The following is a 24858-nucleotide window of genomic DNA, read 5'->3' on the forward strand; positions in this document are numbered from 1 at the left end:
CTTGAGACCATTGCTCCTTGTTCTGTTATCTGCCACCACTGAGAACAGCCGAGCTCCATCCTCTTTGGAACCCCCTTTCAGGTAGTTGAAGTCTGCTATCAAATCCCCCCTTACTCTTTTCTGAAGACACTCGGTATGTTCCCTCTTGGAATAGTTTTCATATCTGGTCACGACAGCTAAAAAGAAATACAGTGAAAAGTGTGTGGTGCGGGTATCAAAGATCGATGACAAAAATGATGAAGTATGGATAAACTTTAATATAAAAGAGATTGAAAAGACAGGGGTTGTGCTTTAGAGAGGAAGTAAATAAGAGGGGACAGGTTAAAGGTATACAAAAGAACAAATGGTATAGAGAAGGTAGATCAGACATTTCTATTTACCTTTTCTCTCAATACAAGAATGAGAGTTATTCAGTTGAATTGATAGGGAGCAAATTTAAAATTGATAAAAGGAAACACTTTCACACCACACAGTTAGCCTTTGGAACACATTCCTACCCCATTTCACTGAGAACACCGGTTAAGCAGGGTTCAAAAAAGGATTGGACATGTGTATGACTAACAAGAACATCCAGAGTTATTTTAGGAAGGACGTAAAAAATAAAGAAAACCAGAAGAGAGAGAAACCCTCATGCTTCAAGGCATGAGCCAACTTCTGACAATGGGGTAAGGAAGAACTGTCTCTATGAGCACTGTCTAAGGGCTTCTTGCATCTATTTCTGAAATATGTGATGCTTGTCACTGTTAGAGACAGGATAGTAGTCCAGCTAGAGGAATGATTATATTCCTATATCTTTTGGAGCAGAGCCTTTTAGAGTTTGGAAAAGGTTTTAGAGCAGGTTGCAAACTTAAACTTCAAGGAAAGTTTAAAAAAAAAATAATCTATGATGTTTTACGAGCACGCTATGTTCACAAATCTCATAGGGTTCCTGGCTATGTTTCATGCAGACCTTTAGCTGTGCAGGAGCAGAGTGAGGCAATGAAACCAAAAGTCTCTGGTCCTATAGTAGGACCAAAGAGCCACTTGGATTGGGGTTCCTGCAAAGCTGATAAAACTCCTGAAATGGCTAAATACTTGCCTAGAAATGTTTCTGAATTCTGCAGGAGTAGAGCTTCTGATGAAACTTCCATTTTCTCCCTTATTGAAGTGGTTACCTTCTGGGGAAAGACTTCTGTAATCGCTCCACTCACTTCTGCTATGCATGAATTCATGTAAACCTACTCAGTCTATACATAGATCACATTATTTAACCCAGATTAGAAGGTTGATTTATATATTCTTTAATTTGTATGTGAAGATATAATATATGATTTTTTTAAAAATCAGTACAAAGGTAAACTTAAAATGGTGTTTGGGGGGAAAAAAATCCTAAAACAAAACAAATAACTCTATACAAGTTCTAGTACGAAAATATCAGGCCAAAGCTTTTTGGGAAATCCTCAACTCAAAATCTAGTCAGTTTTAAAAAGAGTTTGTTTAGTGTTAAGTGTTTTTTCCTCTCTCCTTTTGCTGTGTGAGAGTCACACAAAAAGGGAAATTAAACAAAAATGCCTTCACATACACATGTCAACATAGAGGGAAAAATAGAGAAATAACATATTTTAATTTCTTTATTTATAGTAAGATTAGGAGCTACTTGTAGCAATAGTAGGTGCAATTCTTTCAGAGAGAAGTTTGATTTTCAAGGCCCTGATCCTAAAAGCATATGCTTAACTTCACTCATATTGTAGTAAAGTTGATTGAGCTACTCATATGTTTAAAGTTAAGCATGTGTTTGTTTGTAGGATTAAGGCCTAAATTGGCGTGTCCTTTTAAGCTATTTAAGGATGTAAATAGATATGTAGTTATTTTAAAACAATGTTCATTAGTTTTTGGGTTTTTTTAATTGAGTTGGAACACTGTCAGATGGTACTCTTTAAATAAAAACACCTAAATATCAGAAAGTCTAGAAGTGCTCAGTCACGTTTCAGCCTTTGTTCTAGTTTCCTGACTTTCAAAAGCTTGATTTAAAAAAAAAAAAAAAAAAAATTGTTTGTAACTGTGACATTGAAATTGATCAATGTCTGTTCACAACCTTAACTCTGTTGGGCTATGGGGGTTTTGTTTTGTTTTTGTTTATTAATCATTATTGTGGGTGAAACCATTGTTGCTTTCTTCATCAGTTCCTGTGCATTGATTTTCACCATTGGGTTGGATTATTTTTTCCAATAGACTGTGAAAGCTACTGCAGCCGGAAATCTGGGTTTTCCCAGATCGTAGGCACCCAACTGCTGTGAATGGTAGGGAGCAGCTACCTGTACAAGTTCTAGTAAACATATTTTAAATTCTAAGGCCTTGATTCTGCAAAGAGAAACATGCATGTGGACCCCTGCATCTATGTAGAGTCCCTTTGAAGTTGGTGGGGCTCTGCATGGGGACAGGAGTCCATCCCATTCAGTTGTCTTTGCAGTATTGAGGCCTAACATAATTTTACTGAGAGTCAGTGTATTTTGTGGGATTTTTGTTGGTATTCCATAAATCAAACTTAATTATATACATCAGGAGAAGTCAGTTATTTTTGTCAAGGTCCAGATTTCTTGGTCAAGGTCCAGATTCCAGAAAAAATAATACAAAAATGATGATGATGATGATGATTAGTAAATAAAAGGCATCTGGCATCTGGATTTGAGCCGCGGTCCGCCTGTTCACTACCCCTGATGTACAGTGCTCGATTGGCCACTCACTGTTCATCTGAACTATTATTTCATATACTGATGATCGTAGAGATGGCCAAAGCATTTAAAGAAACTCTCAGCACATTTAAAGTTTTAATGGTTGAAGGGGCACTAACACCATTAAGGATGGATTGGTAATACTGATAGGTCAAGAGTCCAGTGCTCTGGTTTTTGTCACTCCTTTTAATACTGTGTTGCTACTTGAGTTTAGGTGGAAGCACATTTTAAATGTTCTCTTCCTTCGCTCCATCCTACTTTCTCAGCAGGAGTGAGTGTTGTAATCCAAGAGTGACATTTCAATTGGAAAAACCCTCAGGATTTGTGCTGAGCCTGCGGGCCGTGTGGAAATCCAATGCACGCAAGCTGGAAAATGGGGATGCACTTCCATCACTTACAAGTATGTCTAGAAGGGCGTTTAAATTAGATTGTAGTGGTGTTTGGTGCCTACTAAACAGGGAAGCTCCCGCAAGACTTCAGCTTTTTCTTTCAAATGTTGACTTATTTTCCCAAAATAAAAAGCTTGTGGAACTGGAGAAAAAAATCGATCTTTTGCAAATATGTGGGAGCTTGTGTATCTCATGGAGTTGCTCTTTGACCTTAACTGTAAAGTCTGAGAGCTCAAAGCATTGGAAGAAGTTATGTTAATGCTTATATTTAAAAGGGTACTACCAACTTGATTTTTTTTTTTTTAAACTGGACTAACTTAAACAAAGTCACTCTTCTCATAGAGGGTTTTTCAAGTAGAGTGCTTAAAAGAAATTATAAGCGATCTTTCCGCTTTCTTGCTGTGTCCATAAGGGTCTTTTGGGCAAAATGAAGAACAACAGTATTAACCATATTTGGGCCCACCCCAACACCCTTTTCTCTTCTCACTGTTCATACATCAGATGCTGTCTCTTCAGTTTCAAGCCTGGTCCTGTTACTGGTAAATGCTCTCCTGCAGTGCCTAGAGAAAGGTACACATGTGAACTCTCCAGATCAGGACATCAGTAATGCAAATGACTATCAACAAAATAGTGGAACTGATTACATGCATAATGCTGTCACATGCAGGGGCGGCTCTGTTTTTTGCCACCCCAAGCATGGCAGTCAGGCGGCCTTCGGCTGCATTCCTGCGGGTGATCTGCCGGTCCCGCGGCTTCGGTGTACCCGCCGCCGAATTGCCGCCAAAACCGCGGGACCGGCGGACCTCCCTCAGGCACGCCGCCTGACTGCCGCTCTAACAGCGACTGGCAGGCCTCCCCCCGTGGCTTGATGCCCCAGGCACGCGCTTGCTGCGCTGGTGCCTGGAGCCGCCCCGGTCACGTGCATAAAATAAACAAATTAGAGAAAAATAGAGAAATATATTTTCTAGTCTTTCTATTATAGTAATTTCAGGAGCATGTGTACCAATAATAGATACATTTCAATCCAAAAACTTAACTTTTCAAGCTGGTGGTCTCCCATTTTAATACACTACAGTGGGAACTGATAGCACAATTTTTTTTCTAAAATGTTGCCTATATTCTCCCTGCATATAAAGGATAGAAACAGGAACTTTGAGCATGTAGCACTCAATCTAGCAGCAAATACTTTCCTTGGCTGTAAGCCTTTTGATTGTCTCTTTGACTGTTCCCTAATATGTCCTCTATATTGGCTGCAGAATACTAAATTAATCAGTTCATGGTCATTGGTACAAACAGTGGATTCTCAGTCTGTGCCCAGTTTGCCTGTCATGTATTATAGTGAGTGAGGGTCTTAAGACTGATATGTGGATTCACTGAGCAGTGCTCACTGAGTCCTTCGGGCTCTTTCCCCAACTATTTATCCATCCAGCACTAGGAAAGAATTTCTAAAGGAGCAATGGCCTGAAGCTTTCAGGCTCTATATGGCTGACTTCAGAAACTGATCTCTCAACCGGAAAAGGGAAGAAAAGACTGTATAGCTCAAAGATCTACTCCACACCATCCCATGTTTTACTGTCAGTGTGAGGAAAATTCAGACCTATAATTCTTCACTGGTGTGCAACAGTGGAGGCTGTAGTGTAAATATAAGGGCTTGTTTGTATTTCAGTTTAGTGCACAATAAGCTGGGATGTGAATCTATAGCACGCCAGTCTGCTGCACACTAAGGGACCATCTGGACGCTGCTGCCATGCACTAGAACAGTGGTTCTCAGCCAGGGGTACGTGTACCCCTGGGGGTAATGGGAGGTCTTCCGGGGGTACATCAACTCATTTAGAGATTTGCCTAGTTTTACAACAGGCTACATAAAAAGCACTAACAAAGTCAGTACAAACTAAAATTTCATAGACAATGATTTGTTTATACTGCTCTGTATACTATACACTGTAAGTACAATATTTATATTCCAATTGATTTATTTTATAATTATATGGTAAAAATGAGATAGTAAGAGTGTGCTGTGAAACTTCTGTATTTTTATGTCTGATTTTGTAAGTATTTAAGAGAGGTGAAACTTGGGGGTACACAAGACAGATCGGATTCTTGAAAGGGGTACAGTAGTCTGGAAAGGTTGAGAGCCACTGCAATAGAAGTTTCAGACCGCAGTAGATCAGAGCACACTATAGAACTTCTAGTGTGTGGCAGCAGTGTCCACCTGGCCAGCTAGTGCACACCAGCTGCTGTGCTATAGACTTGCTGTGCGCTAAATCGCCATATAGACAATCAGAGCAGAGTTAGATGACCGTGTTGAAAAAGCTGGAACTCTGTCGAAACTGTAACTTCCAATGGTGAAACTACAGCTGTGGTAATATCCTAGTGTAGGCAAGACCTATTGATTGATTGTACTGTGGATGATTGTGCTGTTGGAAGATAGGAGTTTGATACATGTCTGACAAGTTCAGTCATTTTATTAAAAAAAAACAAGCCCTCCAAATAATATTGTATCAGCCACAGTGTATTTGTCCTAACTTGATTTATTGGCATTCTTAAAGAGAAAGTTTATGCAAGGCATGCATTTGGAACGTTAGTTTCCTGCTAGGTTCTTGTAAGGCATTAGTTCCTGTGAAATAGAGGCCCACTGGTGGTTTGCTACTCTGTGTCAGCAACTCTCGTCAGACCTGACATACTCACCACGTCTCACACTTTGGTGTTATGATATTTATTTAAGGTGACATGTAATATGTCATTTGAAATCTAGTAACACACTGGTCATTAATATCACTGTGTAATGTTTGTAACAGCACTGTAAGTGACATTATGGATACTGTCTGATATTATATCTTGGAGACTGTTAACAGACAAAGGAGACAAAATAGGTTTTGGGTTTTTTTTCTCTATATGGGGTGGGGGGAGAAAATGTGGCAGATGCCCTGTCCAGGAAAGAGGGTTCTGACCTGCTTCCTCTGAGTCAGCCTGTGGCTAACCCTCCTGCAGTTTTGTAAGGGGGGAGGTGTGACCCTATGAGAACCTCAATGCCAGATGGCAAGGGATTCCCTGGTATTCAGCAGTGAGTTTCAGCTGACCTGACCAGCCCAGCATACCCCAACTCACTGTTATAATCTGTATATAAAATGGGTCATGTAAAGTATCATATGTGAACTGGTGACAAAGATCATTGTGAACACTATATGAGGAATTATGGATACTCGGTAATATTGTGTTTTAAAGTCTGATCAAACAAAGGGAGAGAAATGTTTTTTTTCCCAGACTAGAGAGAAGGCAGCTATCTGTCTTCTATGTAAATTAAGAATGGTGGAATCAAAACAATGGGCACACCATTTACATAGGGGGATGGGAAGAAGAGGATGAGATCTTCATGCTTCTTGGAACAGGGTCAATGAATTTTGAGAGAGATAAGCAGAGACAGAAAGCCATTTTGGCATCTTTCACCTAGGAAGACAAGGAAACCAGCACCTTGTACTTTTGTGGAAGTTCCTGACTAAGAGAGAGCCCTGGCTGGAAGGAGGAAAGATTGGTAAGAAATCTTCCTTGAACAAAGGTTGTAGCTTGTTGAGTTAGATCTTAGCCACTAGAAAGTGTGTTTTACTTTTATTTACTTGTACTTGAACTTACATAAAACCACTTTTGAGTAAATAAACTTGTTTTACTTTTAATCTTAAACTATTCCAGTGGTGTGTTTGAATTGGTGATTGTTAATGCCAGTTAAAATAATAAGCTGTGCTTTTGTCTCTTTAAAGGGACAACAAACCTTTTTACTTCTGTGTGTTCCAGGAGAGGACTGGACACTTCAGGGCTGATGGTTTTGGGGAAAATTAGGACTGGGGGTGTGTTGGGGTCACCCTGCAAGTAGTAACCAAGGCTGGTGCAGACCAGGGTAGGGCTGTTGTGTTGTAGGCGGGCTGCTGGGGTCAGTTTGCTGATCTAGGGCTGCACAGCACACAGACCTCAAGGAACAGCATGCTTGTCTGCTAGCTGTTGGTATCTGGTCAGTAAGTCACAGCAACAGAGCATATAAGGCATCCAGGGTTACAGGGCAGGTGCTGACACAATCTCTCACTTGTATGGGTTGAACCCCAAATGGTCACAGTTTTTTTCATTCTGTCTTCTAAGGAAATTTCCTGGTATGATGGATAAAACTGCAGTACTCAAAATGGTGGTACATGTTGAATAGCAGTGGTGAATCTTATATAATCCTGTCCTACCTATCCCTCACATTAGAAATCTAGCAGTATTCTCTATTTTGTTAAGTTATCACATTACAGGGAAACTGTTAGCTCAAAATATAAATTTGTAAAATTCAAACCGTTTTATAAAAGCTACAGAAGTGTTTCCAAGGAATTAAAAAAAAAAAAAAATTCTAAGGGAAAAGTTGTCTTGAACTAACATAGCCTGCAGTGTTCACAACCCAAACATTGAAGCACTGAGAATTTGAAAGTGAAATTGATTATAAATTCCATTGTCCAAGCTGAGAGAAATGCAAAATGTGTAAAGCAAGAATATAAATAATGGAAAGTAAACTGAACTTCTAAAATTTTCTTACTAACATCACCTTAAATTATTAAACTGAAAAAAAAAATTTCAATATTAACTTTGTTTAGGGAGTCCCATTTTAATCCTATTATCAACATTGTATTAGAACCACTTCTTGGGTTATTTCTGTTAGTTATTGATTTTAGCCATGATTTTCATCAGGTTCCTTTCTTCCAGTAGCTCATTTAGCCTTCAGCAGCTCTTTTCTTTCTAATGTAGTGCTCATGTTCTCAGACCTTGGAGGAATCCTACATTTCTCTTTCAGGTCTGGAAGAGGACGAAAGTTAAGTGGAGACCAAATAACTTTGCCAACTACAGTGGATTATTCATCTGTTCCTAAACAGGTAATGTCTCTAAAGGGCTGGGTGATGTGGAGTAAAACAGCAATTCTACTAACCCCGTTGAACCAGTAAAATATGTTCTAATCTTTCACAAGTCAAATGCTAAAGTGATGTTGTTCAATTGTATTCAGTCTGAAGTAGAAGATTGGACTTCATGGGATGAAGAAGCACCAACCAGTGTGAAGATTGACGGTGGTAATGGGAATGTAGCCACACAACAGAATGCTTCAGAACAACTGGAGCCCGATTATTTTAAGGACATGACGCCAACTATAAGGAAAACACAGAAAGTAGGTTTCAGTCATGCAAATACGCTTATTAAATCAATTTATGAAATTTGAAATAATTTGTAGGTCAATTATAAATAGCAGAGCTTTCAGGCAAAAATTCAACAGCCCCATTTCTGGTATCTAATTTGGATGCCCTAGCTGATGATGTGTTTTGGGGATTTAGATTATTCCTGGGGGAATTCTGCGCCAAAACATTTAAAATTCTGCAAATTTTATTTGTCAAAATAACACTCTATAATCATGCCAGTTTCAATTATTTTAGTAATTTATTTCAAAATTCCTGTCAGCAAGTATGTCTATAACAGTACACACTCTCTCTCCCTCTCCCTCCCTCTCCCTCCCCCCTGGGAGTAGAAAGTTAAAGAAACTCGGTTCCTCTTTCCCCTCCCCCCCCAAAAGCCCAGACTGGGGGACAGACACTCATACCCCCTCCCTCCCAGAGACCAGCCATGGGGCCCTCCCCAGCCCAGACACTCGCATCCCCTCCCCCGAGAACCCAGCTACACACACCCCAGTCCCAGACACTCTCACCCCCTCCTCTCCTAGAGCCGAGACACAACCCAGATAGTCTCACCCCCTACCCTTCCAGAGCCCAGCTGTGGGGGTCCCCCAGCCCAGACACGCTCACCCTATACCTTTCCTCCCCCCCCCCCCCCCTGAGATCAGCTGCAGGGCCTCCACCTCCAGCCCAGACACTCTCACCCCTACACTCCTAGAGTTCAGGGATCCAGAGGGAGAAACAGCCTGATGCTGGGTCCTGGACTTGCACGGCATTTCCCATATGCTGCTGCCCTCCTTTCTTCAGGGTGTGCTGAAAACTGCAGCTGCTGGGAACCCTCCAGTTCCCTCCCCCCCCACCCTTGTCTTCTGTCTGCAAGCTGGGCTCTGCCAGGTACAGCGGTCCCTAGTGGCAGCCAACATCTGTGCACCATTAATTTCTGTAAAATTCTACATTGTGCAGTGGTGCAGAATTACCCCAGGACTATTAGATATGTATTTGCATTGTGCTTCTCTCCATCAGTTTTATTCTGCTTTCTGATGTGGAACTGAGAAGCGATAGGAAGTTATGGGCTAATCTTGCTTTTGTCAAAGAAGGTGGGGTGCAGGGCCGGCTCCAGGGTTTTGGCCACCCCAAGCAGCCCAAAAAAAAAAAAAAAAAAAAAGTCGCAATCGCGATCTGCGGAGGCAATTTGGCGGAAGGTCCTTCGCTCCAAGCCGGAGTGAGGGACCGTCCGCCGGATTGCCACCGAATAGCTGGATGTGCCGCCCCTCTTCAGAGTGGCCGCCCCAAGCACCTGTTTGACAAGCTGGTGCCTGGAGCCGGCCCTGGTGGGGTGGGAGGGAGAACTTATTCCATCAAGGAAATCCAGGTGGGTATGTTCTACTGTTTTTTAAATTCAAGCAGTGACTTGAAAGTCCCTTAATCAGAGTATATTCTGGGAAGCATGGGTGGCATGGAGTGATACTGAAATAAAATGAAATACATTTTTCTGTAATGGGTATCGAGAGATTTATGCACAAATATTTTAGTTAATGAGAGATTTGTGTCTGTGATGAAAATATACAGTTCCAGACATGCCTGTCTAATACAGAAGTTGTATTATAAATAGGGCTGTTGATTAATCGCAGTTAACTCACAAAATTAACTCAAAAAAAAATTAATCGCGGTTAATCGCAGTTTTAGTCACACTGTTAAACAATAGAATACCAATTGAAATTTATTAAATATTTTGGATGTTTTTCTACATTTTCATGTATATTGATTTCAGTCACAACAGAGAATACAAAGTGTACAGTGCTCACTTTATATTATTTTTATTACAATTATTCACACTATAAAAATGATAAAAGAAATAGTATTTTTCAGTTTCTCATACAAGTACCAAAGCAATCTCTTTATCGTGAAAGCGCAACTTACAAATATAGATTTTTTGTTTTTTGTTACATAACTGCACTCAAAAACAAAACAATGTAGAACTTTAGAGCCTACAAGTCTACTCAGTCCTAATTCTTGTGCAGCCAATTGCTAAGAGAGAAAAATTTGTTTACATTTACGGGAGATAATGCTGCCCGCTTCCTATTTGCAATATCACCTGAAAGTGAGAACAGACGTTTGCATGGCATTTTTGTAGCTGGCATTGCAAGGTATATAAGTGCCAGACATGCTAAAGATTCATATGCCCCTTCATGCTTTGGCCACCATTCCAGAGGACATGCTCCGTGCTGATAATGCTCGTTAAAAAAAAATGCGTTAATTAAATTTGTGACTGAAATCCTTGGGGGAGACCTGTATGTCTTCTGTGTTTTTACCCAACTTCTGCCATATATTTCATGTTATAGCAGTCTCATATGATGACCCAGCATGTTGTTCATTTTAAGAACACTTTCACTGCAGATTTGACAAAACAGGAAGAAGATACCAATGTGAGATTTCCAAAGATAGCCACAGCACTCGACCCAAGATTTAAGAATCTGAAGTGCCTTCCAAAATCTGAGCGGGACGGGGTGTGGAGCATGCTTTCAGAAGTCTTAAAAGAGCAACACTCCGATGTAGAAACTACAGAACCTGAACCACCAAAAAAGAAAATCAACCTTCTGCTGGTGACATCTGACTCAGATGATGAAAATGAACATGCGTTGGTCTACACAGCTTTGGATCGTTATTGAGCAGAACCCATCATCAGCATGGATACACGTCCTCTGGAATGGTGGCCAAAGCATGCAGGGGCATACGAATCTGTAGCGTATATGGCATATAAATGTCTTGCAACGCCGGCTACAACAGTGCCATGCAAATGCCTATTCTCACTTTCAGGTGACGTAAACAAGAAGCAAGCAGTATTATCTCCTACAAATGTAAACAAACTTGTCTGAGCGATTGGCTGAACAAGTAGTAGGACTGAGTGGATTTGTAGGCTCTAAAGTTTTACATGGTTTTATTTTTGAATGCAGTTGTTTTTGTACATAACTGTACATTTGTAAGTTCCACTTTCTTGATAAAGAGATTGCACTGCAGTACTTGTATTAAGTGAATTGAAAAATATGATTTATTTTATTTTTACAGTGCAGATATTTATAATAAAAAATAAACATAAAGTGAGCACTGTATACTTTCTATTCTGTGTTTGTAATTGAAATTAATATATGTGGAAAACATCCCAAAATATATAACTGGTATTCTGTTATTGTTTAATAGCACGATTACTCATGATTAATTTTTTTTAATTGCTTGACAGCCCTAATTATAAACTATAAAGAGGCTGCACTGCTATTTTGAGTAATTATTCGTCTTTGTAAATACTCTGTTCTGCCCCAGTGTTTAGGTTTGTTAGCTAATATGATAAAACTGCATATCAAAACCATACAAGCTGTCTGGGCATTTCTTACATTAACATAAAACATTTGACTAGATCCACATCAGTCTCCTGGGAAAAAAACGGAGGTGTTTCAGTTGAAGAACTGCACAAAACTGCACTTGACAGTACTGTCAATACATTCTCTAAGGGCATATCTACATTCGACCTGGAAGGTGTCGTTTCCATCTTGAAGACACCTGTACTAGCTCCAGTCGAGCTAACATACATAAAAATAGAAGTGTAGCCGTGGCAGCCCAAGCAGAGTAAGGAGCTAGCTCCCCCTAGTATGATCCCTCCAAGACACTAAGTACCTACTCATAGCTGCTATTCCCTCATGCTGATTCTACACTTCTATTTTTAGCATGCTAGCTTGATCAGAGTTAGCATAGACATGTCTCCTCCAGCTGGAAATTACACCAGCTTGAATGTAGACATACCCAAAGTTCTATTGTTTCAGTTTGCTTTCTTCTGCAAATGGTGATGTGTCTTCTGGGCAGTGCTTGGGGAACTCCCCATATCTTGGTAGGCCTTTCCTGACACATCCTTGAGAAACGTGAAAAGAGGAATACATGCTTTTTCTTCTTAGCTCTGTTTATTTGGTGATGTAATCAATAGCTTGGCTTGAATCTGTTTAACTTCCCTCTTTTTTCCTTTTCCTTAACATCTCTGGGGTATTTGGGTCCCATTGCTTTGTGCTGGTGACAGCTGGGACACAGAAAGATTCTAACTTGGTAATTCTGTCTTTTCTCTACCTGTACCAGGAAATGAGTTTGTGGTTGGTTGGTTGGTCCATATTTGTAGTTAAATGTAGAGTTGTTAAATGCATACTTTGGTTTCAGTGTGGAAATCCTCCAGCTGGTGAGGCAGAGGTGCATACTCAAAAGTTGAGATTCTCATTGTTTGTGAAATGACCACCACCATGAATCGTCAGCAGGTACGAACTTTGAACCTCCAGCCCAAAAGCACAGACCTCTATCATTTGTGCTAAAGGAGTCACTTGGCTGGTGGAGGCTTCTGATTTGGTACTGAATTTCCCAGGTTCAGGCCCTGCTGATGAATCATGGTGGATTATTATAAAGTGGTGGCCTGTATTGGGATTTGCATTTCTGTGGATTTCAGATGCTAGAGAGAGAATATGTGTGTAGGCTCTTAACTTGTATGAGGATAAGCCACTAAAAAGGCACATGATGCTCTTAGTCAAACCCTGTTGCCAACTCTGTCCGCATATCTATTCAAGGGACACCATCATAGGACCCAACCACATCAGCCACACCATTAAGGGCTTATTCACTTGCACATCTACCAATCTGATATATGCCATCATGTGCCAGCAATGCTCCTTTGCCATGTACATTGGCCAAACTGAAAAGTCTCTACGCAATAGAATAAGTGAACACAAATCAGACATCAAGAATTGTAACATTCAAAAACCATAGGAGAGCACTTCAGTCTTCCTGGACACTCAATAACAGACTTAAAAGTCGCCATTCTTCAACAAAAAAACTTCAAAAACAGACTTCAATGAGAAACTGCAGAACTTGAATTAATTTGCAAACTCGACACCATCAAATTAGGCCTGAATAAAGAGTGGGAGTGGCCGGGTCACTACATAAAATAATAATAATTTTCCCTCTGTTGGTATTCACCCCTTCGTGTCAACTGTTGGGAATGTACCACATCCACCCTAATTGAATCAACCTTGTTAGTACTGACTCCCCCCCCCCCCCCCCCCCCTGCCCCCAACTTAGTAAGGCAACTCCCATCTTTTCATGTGCTGTATATTTATACCTGCTTACTGTATTTTCCACTCCATGCATCGGATGAAGTGGGTTATATCCCACAAAAGCTTATGCCCAAATAAATGTGTTAGTCTCTAAGGTGCCACAAGGACTCCTCGTTGTTTTTAGTCCCCATGTTACATTTACTGACCTGCCTTTCAAGAAGAGAAGAAACTTCTGTGTGTGTCTATCTGTACTGGTAAAAGTGAAGCACATAAAGAAATTACCAGGCGTTTAAAAAAAATAAAAGGAGGACACTAAATTATTTAAAGGGATGTTTTGTGCCATTTTGTCTATTAAAATATATAGGTGTAGTGTATTATAGCACTGAAAAAAAGAGTATCATGCTCTTATTAGCTCTCAATGGTGGTATAAAACTCTGACTTCCTCCCCTCTTCTTCTCCTTTCCCCCTTTTCAATGTTGTCTTTCAGATTGTTATTAAAAAAAGAGAACCTTTAAATTTTGGGATCCCAGATGGAAATGCAGGATTTTCTAGTAGATTAGCAGCTACACAAGATATTCCTTTTATTCACCAGTCTGTAAGTATACTATGTGTTTTGATTCTTATTTATATGGCAGTGTGTCTGCTCTTCAGTAGAGAAAGAGGTCTGGCCGGGAGGAGGAATAAGTATCTATAAAGTACCTGAATTGTTGATAAAGAATAAGAGCTATTTGAGCAGGCGATGCTGAATTTGAATTGGTGAATTAGTGGAATTAGTACTGTCTGCCTAGCTCTTGAAAAGAGGAGATGAGCAGAAGGGAATACAAGTCAGCCTGCTGGAAATTTAGTCTGAGATGCATCCTGACTGTTACCATATCTCCTAAACCAGAGAGCTCTAGGCTTTTGGAGATTACATGTTAATCCCACGGTGAAAGGGCAGAGGAACAATTTGCATTGATCTTCATGCACTTATGCTGACCATGTTTGCCTTGACAACAAAGGTGTACTAGGACAAGAAATGTGGGGTATAACACCATATGTAAAATGAGGTGATACTTGACTAACTCAGAGTGTAGGTAGGATTAACTTGTTTGCAAAGTACTCTGAAGATATAAGGTGCTCTATAAATGTAATACCTTTTTAGAATGGTAGAATCGGTTTTTTTATAAATATTTAAATTTATTTCTTACATAACTACTGCTTCTAATAACCTGCCACTGAATTGTAAAAGTACATATGGATAACATACATTTGGTAGGGTTTTAGACGCTAGAAACATTGAGTTCTAATTTCAGTCTGTGTGAAAACTGTTATTAATTTGAAAAGGTAAAAGAGAAGTGGTGAAAGCATCAAGGTTCTTGTAATATCTATTGAGGAACAATAAGAAAGTCATAGAAACTGTCTCAGTATAGAGAGGAAGGGGAAAAGCTGGCATCAGTCATGAGGAATGAGGGTCTGGTGGAAGGGCACTAGCCTGGAACTCAGGAGACGTGAGTTCAATTCCCTGCATTGCCACAGACTTCCTGTGTGACCTTCAACAGGTCACTTAGGCTACGTCTACACTAGGAGTATTTTATCAGTAGAGGAATACTACTATACTGGCAAAGCACTCCTGGCGTGGACACAGCTGTACCAGCAAAGTTGTACTTTGCACCAGTAGAGTAAAACCAGCCCCCCAAAGGGTAAAACAAGCTATAATAGTAAAAGTGCAGTTTTGCTGATATAACTGCATATACACTAGGGGCTTATTCAGGGATCACATCGCTTCACATTACCGTAATTGAGGCCATATGAGTACCTAAGGTAGATAATGATTGATACTATAGATTGGAAAGTGGGGGAAGTATGTGGATGAGTAGTAATGGGTGGGGACTTTGCTAGAATCTAGAAAATTCTGGAAGCTAGGCAGATGTTTTAGCCTGCTTTTTTAGAAAGAGGTACTAGCTCCACCAATATTTGTCTTCACTGCGATCAGATCAATAGTTGTTTCTCACTTCTTCAGTATGGTTTGTTGGGGGTTTTGATTTTGGGGTGGGTTTTATTTTTTTTTTTTTATTTTTTTTGGTTGGGGGGATGGTTGGGAAACTCAAAACAATCCTGTCTGGTACTAGGAGAAGATATTTCCATATTGTCATAAAGCAGATTTATAAAACCCTTAACACTAAATAGCTTTGCTTTCTGAGTTTCAACATGGTTTTATCTGGAAATGAGGTGGGGAGATGGTTTGCGTACGTTTATTATATTCTTGGTCTTTTGTTTTCAGCCTGAATTGGGAGACCTGGATACCTGGCAGGAAAACACTAACGCCTGGGAAGAAGAGGAAGATGCTGCCTGGCAGGCAGAAGAAGTTCTTAGGTAATTTAAACAATTCTGTAGCTGACCAGGCTCGAGCAATTTTTAGCACAATCATATTTTAGCCAATTTAGCAATCCTACTTAATTTGCGGGACATGCATTACATAGGATTTCACTCTCTCCCCGTTCTCCACCAATCTTCAATATATACAAATTTTATACCATACGTTTTCCTTCCATTAAGACCTTATTCACACAAGAATTTGGCATGTTAAACACTTGTTTATATAATAAGAATAATGGGATTTTATTTAGCAAGGAATAGTTTTAATTGCTCTACGTTCTAGAAATAATAAAGATAAAGTGTACTCTGCACTGCTACATTAAAACTCAATTTAATAGCAATGTACATAAGTGGAAAAAATTGAGTCACTAGAGTATACAAATAGTAAAATCACAATTAAAAACCTTGATGTACCAATAGCATCTTTCAATTTGGTGATTCCTGAAGCTCTTACAGAATACATACATAGCAGTGTGCTGTTAAATTCAAAGATGGGAAATGTTGTACAACAGTTTAGGACAGTATGTGAGGAATCAGTGGTGGGTTTTTTTTTTTTTGTTTTTTTGTTTTTTAGTTGAAAATTCAGTGGAAATATTAAGTAAATAAATTATTGAATCCACACCGACTCAACCGTATTCTTACTAGCTTAGTTAAAATAACAAATAGGACTTTCTGTAAACATCACTAGTTTACTACACAGTGTCAGCATTAATATTTTATTAAAATTTCTGAACACTTACTAAAATCAGAGGGGAGAAGGGACACTGTGACAGCTCTGGAATGTCAAGGCATATAGTACAATAGTACATAATTTTAGGATATTTATATCCTTTTGCAGTCTCTTGATGAAGGCTGTCTATGCGCAATCATGCTCAAAGACTGTTCTGTTTAGATTCTTGTACTGTGTTCATCACCACAGTATCTGTTTTTGGAACGCTTTTTTCATTTGTTTGTTTAATAACGGCGAGAATGGGTTAAGCACATTATTTTGAACAATACCAGTTTCAGATTTTGGAAATTACATTTTGTCCATATTGAATTATGATAAAATAATTTCAGCACTCCCCTAGTCTGGCAATTTAATTGTTGTTCAGTATAATATAAATAAATGTAAAAATACAGCTTGAATACATTATTATGGCTGCACAATTCATATCATAATCAGGAATGTAAAGGTTTCCATTGGCAGTGTTAACTTGGATCTGTTTTCTGTCTCTTTGTTTTATCCTCCTGCATTTTATACCATAAGCAAGAATACTAAGCTACACATTTTAACTGGAAAAGCTTGACAAGAACATTGTCTGTACATGTAGTGTGGCTGAGTTAACATTCCTGTTGATACTTTTTTATGTTTCCTGACTTAATTTTTAATTGGGGAAAGTTCTCAGTGCACTGACATGTTTTCCTTTGTTTTAAAAAAGAAAAATGGAGGAAAGCAAAAGCTAACTGTCCCAGTTAGGCCGAATGTCTCACCTTCTGCTGGTGGAGGGCAGAGAACTCCCCTCTCTGGCTGCTGCAGCTGTTGAGACAGTTTTTGCTAGGCTGTCATAACAGGGCAGCAGCACATCTGTTTACATTGTAACAAACATATTGTCATTCACTGTGCTCAGTTTCCACTGGGTGCCGTAGAGAGGGGGAGTTGCAAAGAAACCAGTCGCAGCTCCTTAATTCTGGGGCAGGGTATATGTTGTCTTGGCTTAGGAGCTGCTGTGGAATATATGGTATTAGCTGGCCCTCTGGTTCCCAAAGGAGCTTTTCTCCAGCCAGAGGTTGCCAAACTGCAGTGCACTCCAGCCATGCTCCAACAATTCCCTGCCTGGGTGCCAAGGACTGCAGAGGGGTGATGTGGGAGCTAAGCCAGCTAAGAAGATCTGGCTGCCTGCTGGTTCATTTGCACTGCAAGATTGGGCTATGGGGTCAGGAAACTGCTCAGAATCTTGCATACATTTCATATATTTGTCCTGGTGTCTCATTTACATTGTGGTACTGTTTCTGGAAGGAGAAAATCATCTTCCCTGAGTCAGGCAAAAAGGTCAAAATGTCCTTCCAAAATCTTATAGATTGAAAGTACTTTCATGCACTAATAGGTGGAGTTTTGTGTGTTGTATGTATATACAGTACACGCAGAACAATTATACTGCTGAATGTTGACTTGTATTAGAGACTTTTAACATTTTATTTTCACCCTTGGTCTCAACATGCACGTTGAAATCTTTCCTGTCCTCCCATACTAGTCTCTGGGTCTTCTTTCATGTAGTCCTCTGCCCAATGTGGTCCTTTGTGCTTCTGCCCCCTCCTCCTTCAAGTCACTTCTGAATATGCACTTTTCTCCAAAATCCTGCACACTGTAATCCTCCCCTCTGGACCAGGTTAATTTGCAAGGAATTAATAACAGGGAATGCTGGAATTCATCAGAGGTTTGCTCTGCTTTCACTGTCTGGTCATTCTTTGTGCTTTTATTGAGTCTCTTTTGCCTGGCTTCATCTATGCGTTGCCCATCTAGGTTGTAAGCTCTTTGTGGCAGAGGCCTTGTCTTCATCTCCATTTGTAAAGTGCCTAGGCCAACTTCGTTGCCTGTTCTTAGGCACTCAGCTCCAAATCTGACTACTAAATAAATGACTCCTCTCTACTGTCCTCCCTCCAGTTCCCATTGAAGTCAGTGGCAGCAAGTGCCCAGAAACTTGGGTTGCTTTTATTATCTATATTTTGGTTTAGGTGCCTAACTATAGGCATCCAGATTTGGTTCTGGCAGGTTGTGGGCACTGTATTAATGAGAAATGGAACAAACTTAGCCTCAAACAGATTCTGTTTCTTCTTTAACCTTTTTATAGATTCAAGGCCAGAAGGAACCACTGTGATCATATAGTCTGACTCATATATAACACAGGCCATAATAGCAAAATAATTCCTAGACATATCTTTTAGAAAAACATCCAATCTTGATTCAAAAAATTTTCAATGAAGGAGAATCCCCCACGACCGTTGGTAAGTTGCTCCAATGATAATTATTCTCAGTATTAAAAACTTACTTCTTATTTCCAGTCTGAATTTGTCTAGCTTCAACTTCCAGCCACTGGATCGTGTTATACTTTTCTCTGGTAAATTGAAGAGCCAGTTGTTAAATATTTTTTCCCTACATACCATATCTAGTTTTATACTAGCTTGATCTTTCACCACCATTTAAGCTCTTTTAGTAGAGAATATTTAAAATTCTAGATACTGACCTGTAAACTTAAAACAGCAGCAAAAAGTTGTATCTTACTACAGCAAACCCAGTTGATATAGCTATAATATCACAGGAGATATAATGGTGACAATAATTCACCACTGATGTGTGCATCTTTATGAGAGCTCCTTTTCGTCATGCATGTTGTTGCATGTGTGGTGTCTACAAAACAAAAATGGCTTGGTTAGCCAGCAGAGGGTGCAGTAAACCACTTAAGAATCTTAGTGCAGGCAGGAATTCACTGTGTAGCTTGCAGTTTAAAGAGAGAGCATAAGAACTGTTGGCAGTAGTTATGATTACTAAGCCTTTGAGTGCTGCCATTAACTCTTGTTAGTGCTAAATATTTAGTTCCACATGAGACTTTGATAAATACCATTATTTTTACATGTATGAACTATTTGCATAGGTGGTATCTTCACATGCAGCCTTTTGTTTTCCCTCTCTCTCCCACCCAAATCACTGCGCCAGAATTTCCTTTTGCAGGGTTAGTAGTAGGCTGTTGCTGTGAAACCCACGCAGCATGTCTGCTATTTAAGATGAGGGAAAGCTGCCGATAGTAAAATAAATGTCCTTGATGCAGGCTGTTGGCACTCCCTTGGGATTTAGAGTACTAGTGTATAAGACTGATGGTGAATAGCTCCACGGCTTCCCTTGACATCACATCTGTTGTTCAGCTGATCTAAGTTAGTTTGCCTAATAGTTGTTAGTAATCCTCCTGAAGCTTAAACCCATTAGTTGTTCTGCCTCAGTGACTAGAAGTAATGGATTCCTGTCTTCTTTATAACCATCTTTTACACATATGCAGACAATTTTCATGCCTGCCTCAGTCTTTTCTCAAAGAAGCACATGTTCATCTCTCTTCTCTTGATTCCTAAGCTGGCCCATGTAGGACAGAATAGCTGCCTTCATGTTTGTGATATTCCTACATCTAGGCACAAGGAATGCAGGCTGTACCTACAGTATGGGGGACTGCCTCAAGGAACGCAGAGACTCTGAAAATGATTTAGGGGTTATAATGGACAAGCAAGTCAGCACAAGCTCCCAAGTGTGATGCTGTGCCCAAAAGGATTCATGTGTTCCTTGGGTGTATAAATGGGAGTAAGAGTAAGGAGGTGATTTTTACCTCCGTATGAGACATTGGTGAGACTGATGCTGGAATACTGCAAGCAGGTCTGGTGTCCATTTTAAAAAGGATGTTGAAAAATTGGAAAGGATGCAGAACAGAGAGACAAAAAATAATTTGAAGAGTGGAGAAAATGCCTTACAGTGAGAGACGTAAAGAGCTCCATTTGTTAAGTTTATCAAAAAGAAAATTGAGAGGTGACTTTATTGCTGTATACAAGAACACGAGAACGGCCATACGGGGGCTGACCAATAGTTCATGTAACTCAGTATCCTGTCTTCTGACAGTAACCAATGCCAGGTGCTTCAGAGGGAATGAACAGAACACGTAATCATCAAGTGATCCATCTCCTGTCGCCCATTTCCAGCTTCTGGCAAACAAAGATTAGGGACACTTCAGAGGGACACTACAAGAACATTCCCAGGGAGAAATACCAGGTACTAATGGGCTCTTTAGTCTGGCAGAGAAAGGCACAAGAAGAACCAATGGCTGGAAGCTGGAGCCAGACCAATTCAAATTAGAAATGAGGTACAAATTTTTAACAGTGAGAGAGATTTAACTATTAGAACAAACCAAGGGAAGGGGTACATTCTCCATCTCCTGATGTTTTCAGATCAAGACTGACTGCCTTTCTGGAAGTTATGCTTTAGCCAAACACACATTATTGGACCCTACAGGGATAACTGGATAAAATGTAATGGTCTGTGTTCTACAGGAGTTCAGATTACATGATCTAGTCTTCCCTCAACTTTCTCTCTGATTCTGCCTATGCAATTAAAATAACATTGGACTTCTGTGAGTATGCATTCTTTATTTAGATGGATTAATTTATTATTCACTGAAAACCTCACATCCTCCCCACTGCACAGCCCTTATTCCCCCATTCTTCTTATTCTTTCCAACATGAACTGCTCTGCTATCACTGAATCTTATTTTTGATATTACCCTATCTTCCAGTTCATCAAAACTCTCATGTTTTAATCCTACCCTTCAGAAAACTTGCAAGAAAGATGGCAGATTTATTGTGTACATATTAAATAGCATATTCCATGCCACCATCATTAACAAAAGCAAGGAATAATACTGGATCCAGGATCCTCCTTACCTGTCTGTCTGTTATTGCTTATCAAATACAGAAGATGGCGTCAATCCCTCACTCTCTGGAGTATGAATTCAGTCACTGTTATTGTGCCACTCACCTCCCACTCCTGGGAAAATTTAACCGGGGGGGGGGAAATAAAATGAACAAATTCTATCTTGTTTCTCTAGCAAATTACATGATTTTTGTGTGCTCATGGCAACCAGAGAGCTGACCCTTTGAACAAATCCTTCAAACAGTGATGGCCTGGGCTCTGAGAACAATAGAAGGAAGATGCTGCCTTCAGGGATAGACAGGGTGGAATAGGTTGAGGTTTCTTTTTCTTTTTAATTTCTATCCCAGTGGCAACCTGATACAGAGGCCATACTGCTTTAAATTAAAGATGGGCTGAGCAGTGATGTTCTAATCCAGAGTTTGAGGGTTCTCAGGTCTGGTGGTTTTGATCAATGTCTGTTGTTTTAATTTGACATGATAATATTTTTAAGTGAATAAGGACTTGCTCATTAATGTCAGTGGAAGCTAAGCATTCAGCATTTGGCATAATCAAGCCCAAAATATTTTAGAAATCTGGACTATTGAATTCTATTCTGTGTGACCTAATAGCTAACTTAAAAAAAAATGGTAGGTAATGGTAAACCTCTTAATCCCAGTGTTTAATCTAGCCAATTACAATTGAGAAAAAGTAGACTCTACCAACTACATTCTTAATTTACAGTTTCTATAAAATGAAAATTACACACTGATCAAAGCTTTAAGACCTCACAGCTAACACAGTTTTCTATGATCATGGATTTGCTATGTGTATTTCCCAGTCAGTCTGTACTTGTCCTTAGACTGTCTCCATACAGAGTGAGGGAGATGTGATAGCATCCAGTTGTGCATTGTAGTGTGGAAATTACACCCTCAGTTACTCTACTGTGTGGAGCTCGGAGTTTTGTTAACTTTCTAACTAGTTCTTTAACTCTGAAAACAAATCTCAAAAGGTAGATTAGCCCTTAGTATTCTGGCTCATTGACCAAGATGGTTAATGCCCAGGTTTAAGGTGGAGAATAAACCCGATTGGGAGGTGCGGCAAATTTGGACACTATTGAGGAACAAGTGGTGTTGCATCAGCAGCTGGAGTTTGTCTAGACTGCTTTCAAAGTATGAGAACTTGACTGACAATAGAGAGGGTGTAGGAAGCGAGGCAGGAGTCCCTGTCTGTCTGTGTCTCAAGGAGGATGTTGAGAGGAAAACGTTTTCCAGCATTTGTATTGAGGGAGTGGGCAGACAAATGAAACTCCTGTTGGGGCACAAATGAGAAGAGAAACTCGAAGCAAGCAAACTCTTCAGTCTAGAAATCTCAGGTCCTTATTTTGAGTGTTCTGATTCTAGACTGAGGCAGACTGATTTTTTTTTTTTTTTAAGAAGCTTGTTTGTATAACTGTATTTAGCCTAGTTAATTCCAGTTGTACCTATGGATGTTTGGAGGACTGATAAGTGCAGAAATGCATTTAGAAGAAAGGTCACTGCATGAGATATAAGAAATTTCATTAGATCTGTATACAAAGTCTTGATTATCTTTAAAAGCATGATAGAAAACTGTACATAAAAAATGGAAAAGTAACAACAAAAACAAAACCAACCAACATTTTAACAAGTGTCTTGGACTGCTACATTATTTTACTCTTTCCCCCCCCCCTCCCCACCTCCCCCAATTCATTCCAAATATATCTCCCTAGTGATCTCATGGGTCTCACAGAGATGTGCAAGTGAATCAGTTACGTTCTTCCTGTATCTCATGAAATTCTTCAACTTGTTAAGATGTTCATACTGGGCCTGATCCAAAGCCCTTGAAATCCATGGGAATCCTTTCATCGAATTCAGTAGGCTTTTTGGATCAAATCCATGAAACAATTTCTGTAGTGAAAAAAGTATCTGTCTTTTAAAAGTGGGACACAAGGGCTTAGCCAGAGCGATTGATATCCTACAGCTCAAGAATAAAGTACAACAGTTACTGGATTCTGATACAGAGATGCCAACAGATAAGATCTATAACCCTTGTCTTCACTGGGGAAAATGCAGTGTGAGAGATCTAACAGAAGCAAAGTTGGACATCAGCTTACTTAAAGTGCAGAATATTCCCTCTTTCAACAATCTGAGCATGAGCAAAAAGCAGGTTAATTGATAGCTGCCTAATTAGGAGCACAGAAATAACACAATTCCAGGCATCATTGCTAAAGGGGCTTGCAGGCTCAGTATACTTTAATGCTCACAGTTACAAGTCTTTTTTCCTGAGGTAAGAAGTTCAGTATTTATTTAAAACATGTAAGTAAGAATTGTCTAGCTTCAGCCAGTGTAAAAGGGATCTTGCACTGTTTTCTAAAGGAGTGAATCTGATGTTCTCCCTTCAAATTGCAGGCAGCAGAAGATAGCAGAAAGGGAAAAGAGAGCAGCAGAACAACAAAGGAAGAAAATGGAGAAAGAGGCACAAAGGCTAATGAAGAAAGAGCAGAACAAAATTGGTGTAAAACTATCCTAACACAAGCAGTTCTAGGATGACTGTACCAGCAGGAAGGAGAATTCCAATTTTCCGACATAAAGCATCATTTGTATTGATTTAAGTATTTTTAGAACTCAACTCACTGCTTGATTTTAATGCATTCTTCAGGCCATCTTGGAAGCCAGAATTCTTCCATAAAGTATCTTGAACTATTAGTAGATGGATCTTAAAAATAAAACACCGACCCTGCAAATCATACCTTGATGGAACAATGTTTTCTGCAATAGCCCTATCCCAGCACCCCCCTTACACAAGAACAGTGATTGCTGCAGTGACAGTCTGATGATGGGGACATAAACTCTTTAACAGATGGTTGAAGCTTAAAGAAAAAAGGGTGTAAATAATTCAGTGGTGGGAAATCTACTGTACCATCTATTATGCTTATCTGAAACATGTAATTAAATAATTTTAAAGAATTCTTTGCTTCTGTGCTTAATTTCAGAAAATGTACCTTTGCTGTTCTACTCTTAATTGCTTTATTTATAAATGTTGGGAAAGATGCTTTAAAAATATGCTTGCATTCTCGTATGTAAGATGATATTGACCTATACTGAAGAGAGAATAATGTTTCTGTTGAGCTGATTATCATCCATACAGTTGTTTCCTTTTTTATAACAACAGCAAACAGGCTTGCTGTGGTTGGGAACCAGCAGGGGTGGAAATGAAGTGGATTTTATTTTTTGCTGACACCATTTTCAGCAGTGTCACACTTGCAATCCAAGAGAGGAATGTACTGTAATTGTAGGCAGAGATGTCTCAAGTGGATGAGATTGTCACGGTCACATTTTAATATCAGTCTGACGTGCATACTTTTCTCAGTTTAGACTTAATGCTGCATGCTATTATGGGAGCACATTTATTTATGTAATGTCACTGGAAAAAAGAATGATTGGTTCTTTAATCACCTTTCTGTATTGGTGAGCTGTTCAGACACTATATCTATATCTGGTTATTTATATGATTAATGGGATATTAACCACGCTGTCCTAAGCAGATTCCAACTTGGCTAATTGTATTCAGTCTTCCTAAACATTCTCCCAATTAATCTATTGGGTGGGGGAAGATGTTTCTCCTCCTGAAAACTTTAATTCTTGCAACCAGAATAGCTGCCATCTTCTGGGCCAAAGATGGCTACATTTCAGTGGTAGGTGGAGG

General features: G+C 39.6%; 1 protein-coding gene across 7 annotated transcripts in view; it reads left to right on the plus strand.

Annotated features, from left to right (window-relative positions):
• The window catches only part of EBAG9 (estrogen receptor binding site associated antigen 9), a 45314-nt gene extending 21195 nt beyond the window's left edge, over nt 1-24119 (plus strand). For 2 of the 7 annotated variants that reach the window (XM_065586037.1, XM_024105214.3), the window contains exons 3-8: nt 2978-3111; nt 7868-7992; nt 8121-8279; nt 13846-13953; nt 15619-15710; nt 23562-24119. In XM_065586037.1, the coding sequence (XP_065442109.1) occupies nt 2978-3111; nt 7868-7992; nt 8121-8279; nt 13846-13953; nt 15619-15710; nt 23562-23682 (739 nt within the window). In that variant the 3' untranslated portion in view covers nt 23683-24119. Of the gene's footprint in view, nt 1-2977; nt 3112-7867; nt 7993-8120; nt 8280-13845; nt 13954-15618; nt 15711-18544; nt 18699-23561 lie in introns of all 7 variants that reach the window. The other 5 variants (XM_065586039.1, XM_005287274.5, XR_010598956.1 and 2 more) reach the window with 4 other exon arrangements.
• The last annotated feature ends 739 nt before the right edge of the window (nt 24120-24858 follow it).

The sequence above is a fragment of the Chrysemys picta genome, chromosome 2, assembly GCF_011386835.1.
Source record: "Chrysemys picta bellii isolate R12L10 chromosome 2, ASM1138683v2, whole genome shotgun sequence".
NCBI classification, from domain to species: domain Eukaryota; kingdom Metazoa; phylum Chordata; order Testudines; family Emydidae; genus Chrysemys; species Chrysemys picta.